Source organism: Cherax quadricarinatus, chromosome 66, assembly GCF_038502225.1.
Source record: "Cherax quadricarinatus isolate ZL_2023a chromosome 66, ASM3850222v1, whole genome shotgun sequence".
In the NCBI taxonomy this organism is placed as follows: domain Eukaryota; kingdom Metazoa; phylum Arthropoda; class Malacostraca; order Decapoda; family Parastacidae; genus Cherax; species Cherax quadricarinatus.
The window spans coordinates 20037146-20059488 of record NC_091357.1 but is presented as its reverse complement, the minus strand read 5'-3'; the positions used below and the strand labels follow the sequence as shown (position 1 = coordinate 20059488).

The following is a 22343-nucleotide window of genomic DNA, read 5'->3' as shown; positions in this document are numbered from 1 at the left end:
CGGCCTAGGAAAGGTTGGAGGGAGGGGGTAAAGGAGGTTTTGTGTTCGAGGGGCTTGGACTTCCAGCAGGCATGCGTGAGCGTGTTTGATAGGAGTGAATGGAGACAAATGGTTTTTAATACTTGACGTGCTGTTGGAGTGTGAGCAAAGTAACATTTATGAAGGGGTTCAGGGAAACCGGCAGGCCGGACTTGAGTCCTGGAGATGGGAAGTACAGTGCCTGCACTCTGAAGGAGGGGTGTTAATGTTGCAGTTTAAAAACTGTAGTGTAAAGCACCCTTCTGGCAAGACAGTGATGGAGTGAATGATGGTGAAAGTTTTTCTTTTTCGGGCCACCCTGCCTTGGTGGGAATCGGCCAGTGATAAAAAAAAAAAAAAAAAACTTTTAAAATATCACCACAAAGAGGAATTAAAAAGTTAAAGTTATGGCCTGTCAACTTGTTGACAAAAAAAAAAAAAAAAAAAAAAAAAAGAAAATTACCCGTATATCCTAAACACGGCTAAAATGAAGGCTATAGGAAAGAAGAGGAATTGAAGCAACTACTTATAGATACATAAAAAAGAGGGCCAGATAGGGTATCACTAAGGATTATACAAGAATGTGCAGAGTTATGCTAGTCACTTTGCAAAATTTTTAGGATTTCACTACAAAAGGGTAAATATGCAAGACAAGACTGAACATATTGTGCCCATATTTGCAAGTACTGGAAAAAGCAATTAGTGTACCAAAGATAAATGTTATCTAATGGAAATCAGCCCACATTAAAAAATACTGTGTGACAGAGAGAGGGATCTAGTGGTTAATAAAGAAATCTCATTGGAAGTTTATATAAATTAAACAGATATTCATATGCTCTACTTCCAAACTGTAAAATATCTTTCTCTGAGGCAGGGCAACCTGAAAAACACTTTCACCATCATTCACACCATCACTGTCTTGCTGGAGGAACACAGATACAACAGTTTAGATGCTCCTCCAAACAGCAAATATCCCAAACCCCTCCTTTAATATATATCCAGCCAATATTGTTAAATGGAGCACATGTGTAGTATCCACACCTAAAACTGAAATGTGGATAAGGAAACGTCCAAAGAAGAGCTACAGAAAGACTTCCAGAGCTGAAAAATGAGTTAAAATGAGAGGCTGTTATCACTAAAGATGTCTATGCTGGCTGATAACAGGAAAAGAGGAGACATGATAACCATATACTGAGTAAACTTATAAAATATAAAAAAATCAATAAGATTTCTTAGTATGTACCTGCAATAGGACAAGAAGGCACAATTGTAAATTTAGAAAAAAATGGAGTTGAATGGATACAAGAAATCTTTTTATTTACAGAATGATAGACTAAAAGAATGAATTTAAAGAGGAAGTATTAATACAGTTACTGAAAAAAAGGGGTGAAAAAAATACTGAAGACAGGACACATGAGTACAGCTCCATATCTGTAGCCACAAAACAGGTAATAAAAAAACATCAAACAGATAAAAACCACAGGAAAAGGAACAGCTAATTCTCCTTTCCCAATCCACTTTAATTTCATACTAGGAAGGCCCTTCAAGGGAGAGGGAGGGGACTATGTTGACAAGGGGTTCTGATCCAAGGAAATGGAGCTACCACTCCCTTCCTCAGATCAAATCTGATTGCTCCACCCACTCCTATTCAGGCACTGAATGATTATAAAATGTAATAGGAAGTCTTGGCTTGTTTTAGGGATTTCTTGTGCCCTGTTTTACATTGACCTCTATACACACATTGTTATAGCTCTACATGCACTGTTATTTCATCATCGACCCACAAAATAATTACAGAGGTGGCTGTTATACTTGTGATGTAATGACGTAATGCCGGTTGTTTGTGCTGTATTTAAGACACTACTGAATATGGTAGTGAAATTAATGGTTTATCTAGACAAGGGCAATAAAAATCAATAAAACAAGAAGTTGCAAAAAACAAACCTTGCAATATGTGAACCACTCTCATGTTGCATTAACTCCAGCAAGGTGCAGAGAAGGCAGTGTTGCACAACAGTGGTGGCATCCTCTGGTCAACAGCCACCCATGCATGATTATTCAGTTTCCAGCAGACAAATAGAAAACCCAGAAATTTTCCATGTGTCTTTCATTATAGGATGGCCTCAGTCCTTTCATGAATGCCTGGGATGTTATATTAAGATGGTTTCTTATAATAATAATAATAATAATAATATCAATACATACAAAAATGAGTGTTTATAGTTTTATAGCAAATGGAAGTAATTATAGGAAATTATATCAAGAAGAGTATGTACATTTTTATAGCAAACAGAATTAAAGACTAATGTTATTTTAGTATTTATTTCAAAAGTTTTTGGAAACTAGAATTATATACATACTACACTGCTCTTATTTTGACTGAAATATAATTGAGCAATCTTCACAACCACTCCAAGTACATGTATATGTGTAAAATTTATGAATTTTTGTTTTCTATCCAGGATAGGGAATTTTTTCATGAATAATCGGCACTAAAGAGAGGAAACTTGTGAGGATGTTTGTGTGTGTCCTGGACTACCACCAAGTCAACTCTGACTCAACAATGGTCCAGGACAGACTGAAAGGTTGCTACAAGTTTCCACTCCGAAGTGTAGGTTATATGTGAATTGTTCCAGCCACAGTATTATGACTTATTCCTCATAAAGAATATAATTCCATATCTTCCATTTTTTTTACTTTCAAACTTAGGATGGTATAAGTGTTTTCTTAAAAAAAATAAATACATACAAACTGGGAAGAATATTTTGTAATTCTGATGTGGATGAAAATCCCATAATGAAACTTTCATGTTTCTAAATATATCACATACTAAAAAATAACCTACCCAGCACACCTTTACCATTATCTGAAGTAGTAGTAGTGTGCTCTATCAGAGGGCACAGGCAAAATATTCATACAGTATTAAACTTTTCTTCCTATAATTCAGTGTTGCATTAACCACAATAAGTTTTTTATAATTAGCATTAATTAAAAAAGACTTCTATATTCATCAAAAAATATTAATATATGTACGTATTGTTTCTAAAAAGCCCTGATGGTAAATTTTTGGTATTAATTTTTCTGTTTATCAGTACAATAATAATGAAAATTAACCAATACCTATAATCATCCTTCATCAATTTTTTTATCAATCATAATAAGTTGACACTGAAATATCTCAGAGAAGGATTTCAGAAAGTAAGGCTCGACTTCATCTACCGTTACATCCCTGCTTAGTTCCTTGCTGATGCTTGTTGTACCTTTATCAACCAGTCCACAGGGCACAATGTGATCATACCATTGTAGGTCTACGTTGCAGTTTAGAGCTAAACCATGAGTGGTCACGTGACGTCCTTGAATACCTGTAAAAAAATGGAAAAGTGAATTAGAAATTTATTGATCCATCTCCTTTCAAGGAAGGGATGGGGTTGATTTTCTTTAAGTCACTGAAAGACTTTTGGTCCAAAGAATTGGAATTACTCTCCTCTTGCTTGGATCAAACCTGATAACCTCCCATTCCCCAGGTGCTGAATGGCCTCTATGAGTTTTGAGGGAAATGTACCAGATTATAATGATACCAATAATGTCATATGGGTGTAAGGCACGGGTTTTAACCCTTAAACTGTCCAAACATAGATCTATGTTTACGTGTGTAGCGCTCCGACCTTGATTTTCTCCATTTGAAAGCATGTAAAGAAAAAAACGTAGATCTATGTTTGGAGCGCTACACGAGCAAACGTAGATCTATGTTTGGAGCGCTACATGAGCAAACGTAGATCTACGTTTGGATAGTTTAAGGGTTAAACATTGCAGTGAGGTTGGCGGCAATAGAGATGTCATGTTGGAGGGCAAAGTGTGGCATAAATATTATGCACAGAATTTGAAACATGGAGATTAGAAAATGATGTAGGGTCATTAAATGTATAATTCAGAAGGTTGAGAAAATTTTGCTGAAGTGGTTTGGGCATTCAGAGAGGTTGGAGTGAATTAAGATGACAAAGATATGTAAATCTGGGGGTGGGAGGAAGAAGGGGTACAGGTTATCCCAGGAAGGATTGCAGAGAGAGATAAATTAGGTTTCAAGAGCTAAAGGCTTGAATATGAACAACAAGTTTGTGTGAGTATGTTAGAGCAGGGTGAGTGGAAACAAGTGGTTTTTATGACTTCATGTGAGCAACACACTTATGAAGAAATTCAAGGAAACCAGTTAACCGGATGTGAGTCCTGAAGGTACAGTGCATTCCCTAAAGGAGGGGCGAAAATGTTGCAGTTCAGAGTCACCTGAACCATAATATCAGCATACTTTTAGCAAAACAGCAATTGAGTGAATATGTTTGCTTTTCCTACTGGGAGGGGGGGGGGGAGTCCACCCTATCTTGGAAGAAGAATAATGGTGTAAAAAAAAAATCTCATTTTCCCTTTTAAGCATATTTTGGAATTATATTTAAAAATTATTAATTATCCAACCTGTTTATTTCTTGAAGTCACCCCTTTCAGCTCAGATAACTAAATGTCTACAAGTATTCTACACATAAAAATGATAAGTACATATATACCTATTGCACATAGTTTATTTTCACCCACCCACACCCCAGTATGAGGTGACCTGTGTGCACCAACAACTCCCAGCGACTCCAAGGTGTGCATGATAGTCTGCTCCAGTGCGCACACATACCTATTGAAATCAGAGATATATGTTATTAATACAATCCACACATAACTGTATAGGATATTTGTACATACAAGGAAAACAATGCAAGAAAAACTGAATTACGGGATAAGACTGATAAGTCAAAACAACAAAGAAACAGTAAAGATATGCTTGAGCAGTTTGCATTAACTATGACAGTGACAAAAGATTTCTTCCAAAAATGATTCAGAAGTTCAATAGGACCTTACCACTTAATACCTGAAGTGAAAGATTTCAAGTGTACAATGGGGTAGGCTATCAGTTGCCCAGGTCCATGGAAAGTTATAAGTCCCCCACGGTTTGTACGATGAAAGTCTGCACCTGTAGCCTTCAGCCGAGTTTCCACCTCAGCTGAATACTCATATTCACGGATGCCAGTTGTGTACACTGTTAGCATAAAGTATAATGTAAATGTAGTTAATATATTGTATAATAACACAAGAATACACAAGAAAATATCCAAAACTTTCTATCATATATATATTTTTTATCACACCATCCATCTCCCTACAAGGTTACATTGCAATCATGTTGTATATTACTTTTAATTAAGAAAATTAAAATTAATTTATATTTAGCCCCCAGAGCATATATACCATACATCAGTGTAGAATTAAATATATCTTAAATTATCTTATAGTAAATATTTGCCAGATCTAAGGGAAGTCTTCAGTCCATACCTGGCTGGTGTTCCACAAGAAGAAGAGTGTGCTGGGGGTCCTTCCCACACTTCACATTTTTTTGTACCCTTTCTGCAATTATTTTCTGGTACTCCCAAGTTGGTAAGTATCGCATACGTCCCAATTTTTGGACATAAACAATACTGCTTGCCATTTTGAGACTGGGTTGGCAAACTTGACTATAAGAACATTATTTTGACAGTTTCTTGGAAAAATATAGTTATTCTCAATACAGAATATAATACATATTGTATAAAACATTTGATTTTCAAATACCCTTCTCTTCTTAAATGCTTCAGGTTTAATAAATAACAGTATCATTCACTTATGAAAATGTCCCATGCCAATGACAAATGGATCTTGCATCATTTTCAGCTTCCGCCAACCTTGTCGAAGTAAGTGCTCTACGCGAAGTAAATCTGTTTTTGGAATGGCAGCATTTTTGCGAAACTCTTGTTGCACGCTGCTATAAAAACTTGGCTTCTTCTCGGCTGCCCGAAGACACTGCTTGTATAAATGAAGGACTTCCTTCTGTACCCTACTGTGTCGAGGCATAATAACTGGAAATACAATTAAATGGGCTAAAGTTTTACATTATTATCATGACAGTATTATACTTTAATATCATCTGAATATATTCCTGTACTGTACCTCAACAGGGAATTTTCACTAAAGTACAGTAGAATAAAGTACTGTATAGGCAATGAATTCACTATATTGCATTATTATGAGATTACAGTCTGTAATGAGAACTGTGTACTGTATATTGTAAATACAGCTCAGTACTGTACCAACTGAATCAATAGCTAATAATATTGTACAAATGGGAGGAACTATTTGGTCTATAATGAGGTAAGAACACTCAGGATCGCAAGCAAAAAAATCTATATCAAACTAATTACTTTGGCAAGTAACCAAAATATGAGTTAAGAAAATATTGTTTTATGTATACTTGTATGTTTTTTTATTTCAAGAATCATAACCACTGTTTAATGAGAGAGTATTGTATTATACATTTTTATGTATTTTATGAGGGAAGTGCTATGAAACTACAGACTCTCACATGTGGTAGGTCCTCTCATTATGCATCATCTTTAAGAATAAAACACCTGTGCAACATCAGGGAATTTTATTGAGAAAACATTTTGCCCGCTAGTGGCTTCTTCAGTCCAATACAGAGAAAAAACAGTGGAAGATGAGGAGTTTGGAGTAATCAGTCCCTCAGCCTGCAGATAGGCTGAAGGCACTGATTTTGTGCTCTCTGGGAAGACAGAAAATTAAGAGAGATATGATTGAAGCATATAAATGGAAAACAGAAATAAAGAGAATATAAATAAAGTGTTAGAAGTAGTTATATAACCAAGACAGAACTTGCAGCAATAACAATAGTACAGTATAATAATAAAATATTTATTTACTACAAGTACAAGGTCTAGCTGACATTAATGATATATGTACTACTATACAGAAAGCCCCTTGTTATACAGGGCATTTAAGGCAAATTAGGTCAATTTTGTCCCAGGATGCAGCTCACACCAATCAATTAATACTCGGGTACCTATTTTGCCGATGGATGAACGTGGACAGCAGGTGTCTTATAGTAATACATCCTAATATTTCCAACCATACTGGGGATCGAACCCGGACATCAGTGTGTGAGCTATGTGTGCTAGAAATTGATCTATGGGACACCTATGGGTCAATGGATTCAAATTGGACGCATTTACAGTCAGTAATAACATAGGGAAGTAATGATTTAGCAACAGTTATAGATGAGTGGACACCATCAAGAGAAGTTCCTTGATGTTCTTTATCTAACAAACTGAACTTGCCACCTATTTCCCCAGGCCCTATATGATCCTTACGAGTTAAACGTTCCCATAAATGTAATAATAATGTAGATGAGTGGAACAATCTCTCAGGTGGTGTTATAGAGGTGTGAGGCTCAGGTAGTCCTAATTATTATTATTATTATTATAATCATGAGGAGCGCTAAACCCATAGGAATTATACAGTGCCTGTGGGGGGTGGAAGGTTTTCAGGCTCAATTCAGGGAACTGGAGCACAAATCCAATTCCCCAGATCAAGATCCCCTCAGCAGCATCAAGGAACCTTCCTTGAGGGGCAGTTAGTTTTAAATAAATAGACGGGATGATCATACGTGTGCTCACCTAGTTGTGGTTGCGGGGGTCGAGTCACAGCTCCTGGCCCCTGAGTGTGGATGTGTATCAAGTGGACCTGTTTATGCTACATTCTTATTATTATTGTTTTTTACAATAAAAATTAAGCGCTAAACCCACAAAGGTTTCGTTCTTTTGCTCTATACCCATTCCAGTTACGAAATATTTTCCAGGTAGGCACTGAAAATCCTACATAAATACTAACAATTTTACAATACCAAATGGACAACATACGTTAAATTGGGCTCATCTTGTGTTAAGCATCACTGATATACAAGTCCAGGAGCACCACTAGCTGCAACAACCACAAGTTTTCAACAACTTACACAACCATGAGCACCACCTTGTTGTTGTTGGGGTTGTTAAGGCTCACCAAAGTTGACACATTATTATTTTTGTTGTTGTTGGGTTTATCAGGGCCACTGACAGCCTAAGCCGTATTGAGTCCGGTTCCTCGATGGTAAGTAAGTAAGTAAGTAAATTTATTCAGGTATACACAATACAGTTACATAGAATTATCATACATAGCAGCATATGTGTAGAGAACCTAGGATAACCCAAAAAAGTCAGACTGAGTGACTTATTTCCATTGGGTACGAGGAAGATTTGTTGGCCAAGGCTGGGCGATGAAAGAAAAGAAACAAAACTTCCTTTGTAAATAGAGATAGAAACTTGGAGTTTCCATTTAGATCTGGTGGACGCCCTTGCCAAGCTCCAGCAAAGAGGGACGCTCACACTCCCACCTGAGTTCAGTAACCGGCTTCCAACCAAAGACCGTTAAAGAATTTTCCGCAGAGCGGAAAAAATGGAGCTTGCTAAAGTAAGCCGATGAACAGGTGCCCCTCCTGTAGAGTGCCCGGCCGGCTAAATAGACGAGGACAAGCGTCCCAGTGAGAACGGTGGAAATTTGTCACTGATACACAGGCGAGAGAGAGACTTCCACACCCGACGAAGGCTGGTGCAGAAGTCTTCTGACATCTTGTTGTTGGGGTTGTTAAGGCTCACCAAAGTTGACATCTTATTGAGCCCTTTCTCCCGGGACGCAGGGTTATGTATGTAATAATAATAATAATAATAATAATAATAATAATAATAATAATAATAATAATAATAATAATAATTTCTTTATTTCTACAAGTACATGATACAACTTATACAGACCATAGCTGACATCAATGCCATCCTACTATACAGAAAGTCGCTTGTTATGCTGAGCATTCAGGGCAAATTAGGTCAGTTTGTCCCAAGATGCGACCCACATCAGTCCACTAACACCCAGGTACCCATTTTACTGATGGGTGAACATAGACAACCGGTGTAAAGAAACACGCCCAATGTTTCTAACATCACCGGGAATCGAACCCGGACCCTCGCCGTGTGAAGCAAGAACTTTAGCCACCAGGCCACGAGGCACAGTGGTATGTCATTGATGTCGGCTTTCTTCTGTATACCTTGTACATGTACTTATAGAAATAAAGATATGATGTTGGGCGATGCTGATTTTGACATGTTCAATGTTACGTCACCAGCAGACGACATTCTTGTTGGTTGTAAGGTTCATACGGCCAAAGGGCCGCGTTGTGGTAAATTTCGCACCCAAAAGCACCTAAATTCAATTCCCGGGCGAGGTAAGAAATACAAATATAAATTTATTTCCTTTCTGGTTAACATGTAATAGAATATTGTTAAGCATAAAAAGTCACTAGCATGCAGTGCATGTCGGGCTGAGTAAGCCTAAGGCATGTAAGAGAAGATTTTATTCGGAATTTTAACCCCGGAGGGTTAGCCACCTAGGATGACCAAATAAAGGCAGCCATCGAGGACTGTTTTATTTCCATTGGGGATCCTTAATTTTGTCCTCCAGGATGCCGCCCACACCAGTCCACTAACACCCAGGTACCTACTTCCTTGTTAGGTGAACAGGGACAGCAGGTGTAAGCAAACACACGCAATGTTTTCACCTGTACCGGGAATCGAACCACGGACACTCAGTGTATGAAGCGAGAGCGTTGCCTACTAGGTCGTGGACCATCGTAAGTTTATTCAGGTTCAGTTACACATAAATACAATTACATAAATTATCATACATAGCAACATATGTGTAAATTAACCAGGATAACCCAGGAAAGTCAAAGTGACTAATTTCCATAGGTTATTAAGTAGGAGTCTGTGGAATTTTTTTACACAATTTCCTAAATGTAGAACATATGAATAAATAATATAATAATTGTGTGATAAAATATAATACTGTTTGAATCCTTCGAGAAATTTTAAGGGGGGTGGAACAGCCATTTGGGACGCCGGGGGGGGGGACGCCATTTGCAATTTGTGAACACTGGTTGTGGTGGGAAATTCTGTTCATAATCAGGCGTTTTTGGAGGCCTAATGGGGTGTATCGGCCTCAATTCGTAATTTAGAAATTGCTGACACGTTCCTGCTGAAGAATTAGGACAGGAAATTCGCGGGACTGCAAGAACTGTGTGTGGAGGACGACAAGCAGAGGACTTGATGACTCTGTCTCAACACACCTTAGCTAAGTGACAAAATTACCCATAATGTGCAGTAGTTTTTGTGTTGGCCATCGTAAATACTAGCTGCCAGGGGTTAAGTTAGAGTGTGTTCCATCAGCGTTGTCTTCCAGCAATTAAATGGTAAGTGGTAATACAAAGTTCTTTGTACTGATAGTTATATTTTTGTGTTTCCAGCAAGACTAATCATACAGTTCACCAAAATTCAATGTACCAGAGTTTTAATTTTATAATCATTAATGTTAGGTCTAGCTTGTTGTGAAAGTAGTGAGGAAGTGGGCAGTCGAAGGAGTGGTAATTCAGTGACCTACTGTGACTTAAGTCCCACTTACCTCAACCAAATTACTTGTAGGAAATAATTCACGTGATGCCCTGTAAACCTCCTGCAGGTGATTTGCTAATGATGATGATAATAATAATAATAATAATAATAATAATAATAATAATAATAATAAATTTTCACAGTCTTTAAATGCACAAAAAAAAGAGGTAGGTAAGTGAACAATAGTATATATGGGCCAAAATCCCGAATGGAACTAAGCCACATTCAAATTCAAATTCAAATTCAAATTCAAAGTTTATTCTCTATAAGGATTACAATGCTGGGTTTACAGAAATTTGGTTATTGTTTGGTTTACATGTAGTAAAATTGTGATTACAGAGTGTACCACTAGAACGCTTAGCATGGCTAGGCATTTCGGGCATACTTAGTTTTATTCTTAAATGGCTTGGCTTTCCTGGGTTACCCTGGGTTACCCTGGGTTACCACCCCTTCTGGGTTTAAAGACAAATTTTTCCATATAAATACACATTAAAAACTACAGATACAAAAACTAAATATTTTAAGTTATATTAATGTTTATTATAATGTTTATAGATAACTTTTTTACCTTGTGAAAATATACGTTATTATATAAATCGAATAAACTATGCTGTATATTATATATATATATATATATATATATATATATATATATATATATATATATATATATATATATATATATATATATATATATATATATATATAATATATATACGTAACGTGCATGCACGCTCGATGCTATGAACAAGTCGATTACATTAATCTTATAATCGAGGTGCCCATGACTCGAACCCATCCTGTGGGTGGTGATCATTACACACCCATCCTGTGGGTGGTAACCATTACACACCCATCCTGTGGGTGGTGATCATTACACACCCATCCTGTGGGTGGTAACCATTACACACCCATCCTGTGGGTGGTGATCATTACACACCCATCCTGTGGGTGGTAACCATTACACACCCATCCTGTGGGTGGTGATCATTACACACCCATCCTGTGGGTGGTAACCATTACACACCCATCCTGTGGGTGATCATTACACACCCATCCTGTGGGTGGTAACCATTACACACCCATCCTGTGGGTGGTGATCATTACACACCCATCCTGTGGGTGGTAACCATTACACACCCATCCTGTGGGTGGTGATCATTACACACCCATCCTGTGGGTGGTAACCATTACACACCCATCCTGTGGGTGGTGATCATTACACACCCATCCTGTGGGTGGTAACCATTACACACCCATCCTGTGGGTGGTGATCATTACACACCCATCCTGTGGGTGGTAACCATTACACACCCATCCTGTGGGTGGTGATCATTACACACCCATCCTGTGGGTGGTAACCATTACACACCCATCCTGTGGGTGGTGATCATTACACACCCATCCTGTGGGTGGTAACCATTACACACCCATCCTGTGGGTGGTGATCATTACACACCCATCCTGTGGGTGGTAACCATTACACACCCATCCTGTGGGTGGTGATCATTACACACCCATCCTGTGGGTGGTAACCATTACACACCCATCCTGTGGGTGGTGATCATTACACACCCATCCTGTGGGTGGTAACCATTACACACCCATCCTGTGGGTGGTGATCATTACACACCCATCCTGTGGGTGGTAACCATTACACACCCATCCTGTGGGTGGTGATCATTACACACCCATCCTGTGGGTGGTAACCATTACACACCCATCCTGTGGGTGGTGATCATTACACACCCATCCTGTGGGTGGTAACCATTACACACCCATCCTGTGGGTGGTGATCATTACACACCCATCCTGTGGGTGGTAACCATTACACACCCATCCTGTGGGTGGTGATCATTACACACCCATCCTGTGGGTGGTAACCATTACACACCCATCCTGTGGGTGGTGATCATTACACACCCATCCTGTGGGTGGTAACCATTACACACCCATCCTGTGGGTGGTGATCATTACACACCCATCCTGTGGGTGGTAACCATTACACACCCATCCTGTGGGTGGTGATCATTACACACCCATCCTGTGGGTGGTAACCATTACACACCCATCCTGTGGGTGGTGATCATTACACACCCATCCTGTGGGTGGTAACCATTACACACCCATCCTGTGGGTGGTGATCATTACACACCCATCCTGTGGGTGGTAACCATTACACACCCATCCTGTGGGTGGTAACCATTACACACCCATCCTGTGGGTGGTAACCATTACACACCCATCCTGTGGGTGGTAACCATTACACACCCATCCTATGGGTGGTAACCATTACACACCCATCCTGTGGGTGGTAACCATTACACACCCATCATGTGGGTGGTAACCATTACACACTCATCCTGTGGGTGGTAACCATTACACACCCATCCTGTGGGTGGTAACCATTGCACACCCATCCTGTGGGTGGTAACCATTACACACCCATCCTGTGAGTGGTAACCATTACACACCCATCCTGTGGGTGGTAACCATTACACACCCATCTTGTGGGTGGTGATCATTACACACCCATCTTGTGGGTGGTAACCATTATACACCCATCCTATGGGTGATAATCGCCCCATACCCATCCTGTAGGTGGTATTCACCCCATACCCATCCTGTGGGTGGTTATCACCCCATACCCATCCTGTGAGTAGTAATCGCCCCATACCCATCCTGTAGGTGGTATCCACCCCATACCCATCCTGTGGGCGGTAATCGCCCCATACCCATCCTGTGGGTGGTAATCACCCCATACCCATCCTGTGGGTGGTATCCACCGCATACCCATCCTGTGTGTGGTAATCACCACATACCCATCCTGTGGGTGGTAATCACCCCATACCCATCCTGTGGGAAGTAATCGCCCCATACCCATCCTGTAGGTGGTATCCACCCCATACCCATCCTGTGGGTGGTAATCACCACATACCCATCCTGTGGGTGGTAATCACCACATACCCATCCTGTGGGTGGTAATCACCACATACCCATCCTGTGGGTGGTTATCACCCCATACCCATCCTGTGTGTGATAATCATCCCATACCCATCCTGTGTGTGATAATCATCCCATACCCATCCTGTGGGTGGTAATCGCCCCATACCCATCCTGTAGGTGGTAATCGCCCCATACCCATCCTGTGGGTGGTAATCACCCCATACCCATCCTGTGGGTGGTAATCGCCCCATACCCATCCTGTGGGTGGTAATCACCCCATACCCATCCTGTGGGTGGTAATCGCCCCATACCCATCCTGTAGGTGGTAATCGCCCCATACCCATCCTGTGGGTGGTAATCACCCCATACCCATCCTGTGGGTGGTAATCACCCCATACCCATCCTGTGGGTGGTAATCGCCCCATACCCATCCTGTGGGTGGTAATCACCCCATACCCATCCTGTGGGTGGTAATCACCCCATACCCATCCTGTGTGTGATAATCATCCCATACCCATCCTGTGGGTGGTAATCACCCCATACCCATCCTGTGGGTGGTAATCACACCATACCCATCCTGTGTGTGATAATCATCCCATACCCATCCTGTGGGTGGTAATCACCCCATACCCATCCTGTGGGTGGTAATCACCCCATACCCATCCTGTGTGATAATCATCCCATACCCATCCTGTGGGTGGTAATCACCCCTTACCCATCCTGTGGGTGGTAATCACCCCATACCCATCCTGTGTGTGATAATCATCCCATACCCATCCTGTGGGTGGTAATCACCCCATACCCATCCTGTGAGTGGTAATCACCCCATACCCATCCTGTGGGTGGTAATCATCCCATACCCATCCTGTGGGTGGTAGTCACCCCATACCCATCCTGTGTGTGATAATCATCCCATACCCATCCTGTGGGTGGTAATCACCCCATACCCATCCTGTGTGTGATAATCATCCCATACCCATCCTGTGGGTGGTAATCACCCCATACCCATCCTGTGTGTGATAATCATCTCATACCCATCCTGTGGGTGTTAATCACCCCATACCCATCCTGTGGGTGGTAATCATCCCATACCCATCCTGTGGGTGGTAATCACCCCATACCCATCCTGTGTGTGATAATCATCCCATACCCATCCTGTGGGTGGTAATCACCCCATACCCATCCTGTGTGTGATAATCATCCCATACCCATCCTGTGGGTGGTAATCACCCCATACCCATCCTGTGGGTGGTAATCATCCCATACCCATCCTGTGGGTGGTAATCACCCCATACCCATCCTGTCTGTGATAATCATCCCATACCCATCCTGTGGGTGGTAATCACCCCATACCTATCCTGTGTGTGATAATCATCCCATACCCATCCTGTGGGTGGTAATCACCCCATACCCATCCTGTGGGTGGTAATCACCCCATACCCATCCTGTGTGTGATAATCATCCCATACCCATCCTGTGGGTGGTAATCACCCCATACCCATCCTGTGTGTGATAATCATCCCATACCCATCCTGTGGGTGGTAATCACCCCATACCCATCCTGTGTGTGATAATCATCCCATACCCATCCTGTGGGTGGTAATCACCCCATACCCATCCTGTGTGTGATAATCATCCCATACCCATCCTGTGGGTGGTAATCACCCCATACCCATCCTGTGTGTGATAATCACCCCATACCCATCCTGTGTGTGATAATCATCCCATACCCATCCTGTGGGTGGTAATCACCCCATACCCATCATGTGGGTGGTAATCACCCCATACCCATCCTGTGTGTGATAATCATCCCATACCCATCCTGTGGGTGATAATCACCCCATACCCATCCTGTGTGTGATAATCATCCCATACCCATCCTGTGGGTGGTAATCACCCCATACCCATCCTGTGTGTGATAATCACCCCATACCCATCCTGTGTGTGATAATCACCCCATACCCATCCTGTGTGTGATAATCATCCCATACCCATCCTGTGGGTGGTAATCACCCCATACCCATCATGTGGGTGGTAATCACCCCATACCCATCCTGTGTGTGATAATCATCCCATACCCATCCTGTGGGTGATAATCACCCCATACCCATCCTGTGGGTGATAATCACCCCATACCCATCCTGTGGGTGGTAATCACCCCATACCCATCCTGTGGGTGGTAATCACCCCATACCCATCCTGTGGGTGGTAATCACCCCATACCCATCCTGTGGGTGGTAATCACCCCATACCCATCCTGTGGGTGGTAATCATCCCATACCCATCCTGTGGGTGGTAATCACCCCATACCCATCCTGTGGGTGGTAATCACCCCATACCCATCCTGTGTGTGATAATCATCCCATACCCATCCTGTGGGTGGTAATCACCCCATACCCATCCTGTGGGTGGTAATCACCCCATACCCATCCTGTGGGTGGTAATCACCCCATACCCATCCTGTGGGTGGTAATCACCCCATACCCATCCTGTGGGTGGTAATCACCCCATACCCATCCTGTGGGTGGTAATCACCCCATACCCATCCTGTGGGTGGTAATCACCCCATACCCATCCTGTGGGTGGTAATCACCCCATACCCATCCTGTGGGTGGTAATCACCCCATACCCATCCTGTGGGTGGTAATCACCCCATACCCATCCTGTGGGTGGTAATCACCCCATACCCATCCTGTGGGTGGTAATCACCCCATACCCATCCTGTGGGTGGTAATCACCCCATACCCATCCTGTGGGTGGTAATCACCCCATACCCATCCTGTGGGTGGTAATCACCCCATACCCATCCTGTGGGTGGTAATCACCCCATACCCATCCTGTGGGTGGTAATCACCCCATACCCATCCTGTGGGTGGTAATCACCCCATACCCATCCTGTGGGTGGTAATCACCCCATACCCATCCTGTGGGTGATAATCACCCCATACCCATCCTGTGGACTGTAACAGAGAGATTACAGTGTCAGATATTAAGTTGTCAAAATGGTAATTATTTACAAGTTGATGACCTGGTAACAGTCGTAATGAGTTATTTATATATGGTTATATTTTAGTAAGGCATTGTTCATCTTAAACAATTGTAAATAGTTATGAGTTGTTTACAATGGCAGGAGGCCTGGTCACAGACCGGGCCGCGGGGGCGTTGACCCCCGAAACTCTCTCCAGGTAAACTCCAGGTAATGGACACAGTTATTTTTCCAGCATGGTTGGTAATATGCTGCCGTGAATAAAATATATTAACATGTCTCGAACATTTGTAAGTAATTTGTCTCTAAATTCACGATAATTTTATTCGAATTACAACACATAATGTAGTTATGTCCATATCAACTGTTGGTATGAACTCCCCGAGGTGTTGTAGATCAGCTGAGACTGTCAGTGGTACTTCTCGCATGATACACTGATACGTCAGGTTGGGCAAAGTTTGTCAGGAAACAAGACAAGTGTTTCCAAACGTGGGACTTAGTCATATGATGACCCGAAGCTGGGGCTTTCAGTCATCTAACCGAGGCCTTCCACTGGCTCACCGGTCCATCCCTTTAAAAATTATGGTTATGATTATAACCATTAGATTAGTTGACTAATGATGATAGACGGTCCGACTGTGTTTACATCAGTCTAAAGTCAATGCAATTCAGTTGAAACTCTTTTTATATTTTTCTCAAGCTGATAGTTGGAAATCCGCAGTTGTAATCTGCTCCCACCTTTGAGATATATACTTTAGGACAGTTCTGTTGTGAATATAAAGGCTAAAGAGTGAAGGAACCCACAAACGGTGTACCTGTACTTCACTGTCTTTATGGCTCAGTGGGTACATAACTCTAGTTCGTCACGGCCACGCTGGCGACAGATTGTCTGTAGAATTGATTTTGTGGTCACAGTCGTAACACTCCATACCACCGGTATGGAGTGTTACGACTCGCCATGGGTTCTAACCCCACCCATACCATGGTTTCACTGTCTATAATTCTACCATACCTGTATCTAGCTTCTGACACAACCATGTAAACAATTGGCACTCATGTAGTTTAGAGCATATATGGCTGATAGCTAGTTAACTCGTAATTAAGGTGTCGACGTGAGTTGGGGATCACAACACCGACATCAACAACAGTAACGTCTCTGGTACGGACATGTTTGACAGCATCATGAAGCACCTCAATCCCTCTTACCACCTCACCGAAGACACACGCAAACTTTTTTCCTCTGTCCTCGCGGGTGCAAATGTGGAAAAACGCATCCAGCTCTGGCTTACCACCGCTTGCGCCCACAACCAGCCCTACTGTCTTCTCTCTGATGCACTTACCACCCCACTCTAAGTCTTCCATCAGTCCCTGAACGCTCAGACCCTCAGGGGTCACATATTTGCCTCCTGCGAGAGTTTCCCCAGGGGCTCCTGGCTTGACCACCCCATGGAACTTGCTGTCCCTATAAGAAGGTCCAAATGTACCAAGACACAGAGCCAGGAAGTGCTGTGCTCTACGGAGGTGGCCATAAAGCAGGATGTACACTCGTCCAAGGATTTTGCCGTCCACTCCTATGTCCAGGAACACCTCTGGCTTCTCGTTTATTAGCGACTCCAGTAGTGACATCTGTGGGGAGGGGAAAGTATTATTGATAAACCACGGAAAGGGTGGGGTTCGAACCTATGCCAAGTGAATCCTAAAGCTCCACCCATTCCGTGGTTTGTATGTAATTGTGTTATTACGATTCCGTGAGTCAATATTATGGATGTATAACACTTGTATAGCAAAACATTGTTGATACAAACCACTAGTGGAGGAAACATTAACATACTGAACATATGGGAATAAGAGGACTTATTTAACTAAGCACTGGAGGGAGGTCAAACATCTCTGACAACGTCTTATCTCACTATAACTAAAAACCATGATGAAATAAATAATACTGAACATCACAGTAATAATGTTAACCTAAAAATGTAATAAAGGCTGGTGAGTACGTCTGTCTGGCGCTCAGCAGACGGAGGATCAAGCCTCCACTACGTCTTGCGCTGAATCACCCACACGGGTTTAGCGCTTAACATGAATTATTAAATTATTAAAACTGTGACAGTAAAACAAAAGATAAGAAGAACGAATGTGTCAAAAAATTAAATAATAATAATAATAATATTAATAATAATAACAATATTAATAATAATAACTAACACTGCTAAAATTAATAATTAATTATAACCTACGTGAATCACAAAATGGGTTGTAGCACAGTTGTCCTTCAAGGCGTGTAGGTGGAGGCGATCTTGCTCCGTCCTCAACTCCCCGGTCCGATTGTCGGAACTCAGCACACAACATCGAAGTGGCCAGGGAGTCTTCGGGACGCCTACAGCCGCCCCATCTGATCCCTCCACCGCCTCACCTTCCGAAGTGCTATTACTACGACTGACTCCTCCCCCTTCCAAGATTTCCTGGCTTGTGTTAGTCTCCTGGCTGGAAGTCACTGAAGTTTGCCAAGTGGTATTCTGCTTTTGACCGTCAGGATGTGGAGTCTGCTCAGCCTCGTCCAGGGAAGTCTCTTGCCACTCTGCCTCGCTGACAGAAACCTGGCGAGACATTTCCAGTGAAGTCTCTAACAGAGAACAGGATATGCACCTCGTCTTCCTGTTTCCCTTTTCAGGTGTCTCCTCCAGAGGAGCTGGCGATGTTGAAATTCTTTGCACCTCCGTTTGCAAACTCTCCATCAGAGTCGAGGACACGAGTACTGAATCGATGCTGTGGAGACCAGCTGTATCCGTCAAGATCCTCTCCACCATCTGAGCTGAGGAGCTGAGAACTCGGCTCACTTCTGTTCCCCGAGCGATCTCCTTCACTAAATCGACGAGGCCACCGATCACACTGTCCGTCCTGGTCTGAATCCCCTGGACTAGCTGCGTGCCCAGGCTTTGGATGTCTCTCTTGCGCTCCTCAATGAACACTGTGGCCAGCACCACCGTGTGGCCATCCTGTAAGTGGGCGTCGAGGAGACAGTGGCCACACAGAGACTTCTGGCACCCTCGACACCAGAACTCCAGAGGTGAGCCATGTTCATTACATACTCCACGCTGATCAAACACAAGCGATAATAATAATCACATCAGTCAGAATAATCACATTAGTCATAATAAACATCAGTAATAATAATCATATCAGTAAGAATAATCACATCACTAACAATGATACTAACTACATCAGTAATAATACTACTACTAATAATAACAAAAGCAATAACAAATAATAATTCTCCAGCCTCCTTCACTTTCCTTTCCCATATCTCACCTTTCCGACTCCTTTTCCATCTCCTTTCCCACACTCTCCTCTCCCATTCTCCTTTCCCATCTCTTTCCACCTTTCCCACACTCTCCTCCTTTTCCACAATCTCCTCCTTTCCCACACTCTCCTCCTGTCCCACACTCTCCTCCTTTTCCATTCTATCCTTTCCCATTTCTCTCCTTTGTTGTCTCTCTCCTCCTCCCTCGCAACTCACCTCAGACCTCCTGTAAGTCTCGGACAAGTTAAGCAGAGCGTACACGGTGGGGAGGTGATGGAGAGGGGTATGTGGGTGTGGCGTCCTGCAGGTGGGGCATTGTAACACCCCATCTCTAGCCTCAGTCACACCGTGGACACACTGCCTGCAGAAGGTGTGGCCGCAGAGAGGCAGGACCACTGGCTCCCTCGACCCTGCAGAGTAAATCTCCGAGCATACGCTGCAGGTTAGTTCCTCTTCCATGGACCTTCGCTCCATACCTGCCGGAGGGTGTAAAGTGCGTCGTTATGGAGCTTAGATTGTGTTGTGTGTCGTTATGGAGCTTAGATTGTGTTGTGTGTCGTTATGGAACTTAGATTGTGTTGTATGTCGTTATGGAACTTAGATTGTGTTGTATGTCGTTATGGAGCTCAGATTGTATTGTGTCTGTCGTTATGGAGCTCAGATTGTGTTGTGTGTGTCGTTATGGAGCTTAGATTGTGTTGTGTCTGTCGTTATGGAGCTCAGATTGTGTTGTGTGTGTCGTTATAAAGCCGCTTTCAAGATTCTTTTTAAATTCCTCGGAAGGCGCTAAATCCGTAAGGGTAATAGTGTTTCGGCAATGGGAGAAGAGGAAGGCAATCAAATATTGAAGATAAAACATCAGATGAAGTTTCGCTCAGTCCTGGACCATTATTTGACTTCATAATAATGTGATGTAAATGGTCTAGAAAAGAGACAAGTTGAAGAATGAGAATATTGGGAATCATTATTGCCAAATGTTGCACAGGTCTCAATCTTCGTCATAACAATGGCTCAGCTTGGATCGAAATGTTGCATGGTTTTATTTCAGCTTGTAGGTTCATTGTAAACAATGGCAGGTAAATGTTGTGAAGATATACCTGTGTTTGATTAGGAACACTGACGGACTTACCTGAGGGGGAGGAACAGAGGTTAGGCTGGTGATTTGTGTCTGGCAAAGTGAGTTTCTCAGGAAGGTTGGCTGGCGAAGTGTATCTGATGAAGGCAGTCTGGCGAAGTGTATCTGACGAAGGTAGTCCGGCGAAATGTGTCAGACAAAGGTAATCTGGCGAAGTGTATCTGACGAAGGTAGTCCGGGGAAATGTGTCAGACAAAGGTTATCTGGCATCGTGGGTCTTCAGTACTGCCAGAGCTGGTGTGAGGTTCACCGAGGTGTGTGTATTACACCCACCTCAGCTCTGATACTTTGCACGGCCACTGACACGCGACCACCACCACAACAACACCTTGTTAGAACATCCTTCACTGCCAACGTGAAAGTAACGTAACACAGTGTGGCACTGAGGCGCTAAGTATTGCACTGAGCGTCACGAGTGCCACAGGATGCGCCTACTGCTATCTACACTCCTCAGTTACGTGACGTAATATGCATATCAAAGTCTTGAGAAAAATTATCGTGGAACTTGACAAGGCTACTGTAAACTTTGTTAATTGACTTATTAATGGCTCGACAGATCAATGCTAACACGAAATTGTTGTGTCAAGATGGTTAGTTTAAAAAATATAACAAAACTCAGAGAGGAAATGCCAGGGTAATGTTTTCCTTTGTATCGTTCCATGATATTCTCAGCCCAGTAATTCATATTTTTCACTTGCTTGATTCTCATTTTTTCTAATTTTCAGAATTTTTGATCAGTTTACAAAGAGGGGGGAGGGGGTCTTTTACCCCCTTCTTAACATTTCTTATTTTTTTTAATTAAATTAATTTGAGTTATATAAGTCTGTATAAATTACCCACACAAGAAAATTATGAAAAATGAAACGGAATGCGTCTGGCAACGAGGTGACCCAGGAAAAATAGTGTTCCTGGGTGCCAGAGTGGACGTGTGTTCCTGGGTGTGAGAGTGGACGTGTGTTCCTGGGTGTGAGTGGACGTGTGTTCCTGGGTGTGAGAGTGGACGTGTGTTCCTGGGTGCCAGAGTGGACGTGTGTTCCTGGGTGTGAGAGTGGACGTGTGTTCCTGGGTGCCAGAGTGGACGTGTGTTCCTGGGTGCCAGAGTGGACGTGTGTTCCTGGGTGCCAGAGTGGACGTGTGTTCCTGGGTGTGAGAGTGGACGTGTGTTCCTGGGTGCCAGAGTGGACGTGTGTTCATGGGTGCCAGAGTGGACGTGTGTTCCTGGGTGTGAGAGTGGACGTGTGTTCCTGGGTGTGAGAGTGGACGTGTGTTCCTGGGTGTGAGAGTGGACGTGTGTTCCTGGGTGCCAGAGTGGACGTGTGTTCATGGGTGCCAGAGTGGACGTGTGTTCCTGGGTGTGAGAGTGGACGTGTGTTCCTGGGTGTGAGAGTGAACGTGTGTTCCTGGGTGCCAGAGTGGACGTGTGTTCCTGGGTGTGAGAGTGGACGTGTGTTCCTGGGTGTGAGAGTGGACGTGTGTTCCTGGGTGTGAGAGTGGACGTGTGTTCCTGGGTGCCAGAGTGGACGTGTGTTCCTGGGTGTGAGAGTGGACGTGTGTTCC

At 42.7% G+C, this 22343-nt stretch overlaps 2 protein-coding genes across 2 annotated transcripts; both read right to left on the bottom strand.

The window, feature by feature from the left end:
- Window positions 1–3004: 3004 nt before the first annotated feature.
- Lipt2 (Lipoyl(octanoyl) transferase 2) lies at window positions 3005–7941 on the bottom strand. The gene is given in 7 exon segments (XM_053799036.2): window positions 3005–3380; window positions 4575–4693; window positions 4918–5095; window positions 5389–5437; window positions 5439–5567; window positions 5740–5948; window positions 7803–7941. Coding segments are annotated over 6 exon segments (915 nt in total). The 5' UTR covers window positions 5944–5948; window positions 7803–7941; the 3' UTR covers window positions 3005–3144.
- Window positions 7942–16142: 8201 nt separating this feature from the next.
- Window positions 16143–21551, bottom strand: LOC128704056 (uncharacterized). The gene is made up of 4 exons (XM_070099185.1): window positions 20781–21551; window positions 19868–20127; window positions 18588–19445; window positions 16143–17976 (listed from the first exon to the last, which is right to left on the bottom strand). Exons 2-4 carry the CDS (start codon window positions 20123–20125, stop codon window positions 17413–17415), a joined length of 1680 nt encoding a protein of 559 aa, XP_069955286.1. The 5' UTR covers window positions 20126–20127; window positions 20781–21551; the 3' UTR covers window positions 16143–17412.
- Window positions 21552–22343: the final 792 nt, after the last annotated feature.

Excerpts from the sequence above, each read along its gene's own strand:
- LOC128704056 (XM_070099185.1), bottom strand. The coding sequence starts at position 20,125 with ATGGAGCGAAGGTCCATGGAAGAGGAACTAACCTGCAGCGTATGCTCG. Across the intron at positions 19,446-19,867 it reads AGACTTACAGGAGGTCTGAG|CGTGGAGTATGTAATGAACA; the intron begins GTGAGTTGCGAG and ends GTGTTTGATCAG. Across the intron at positions 17,977-18,587 it reads CAACCCATTTTGTGATTCAC|ATGTCACTACTGGAGTCGCT; the intron begins GTAGGTTATAAT and ends CCCTCCCCACAG.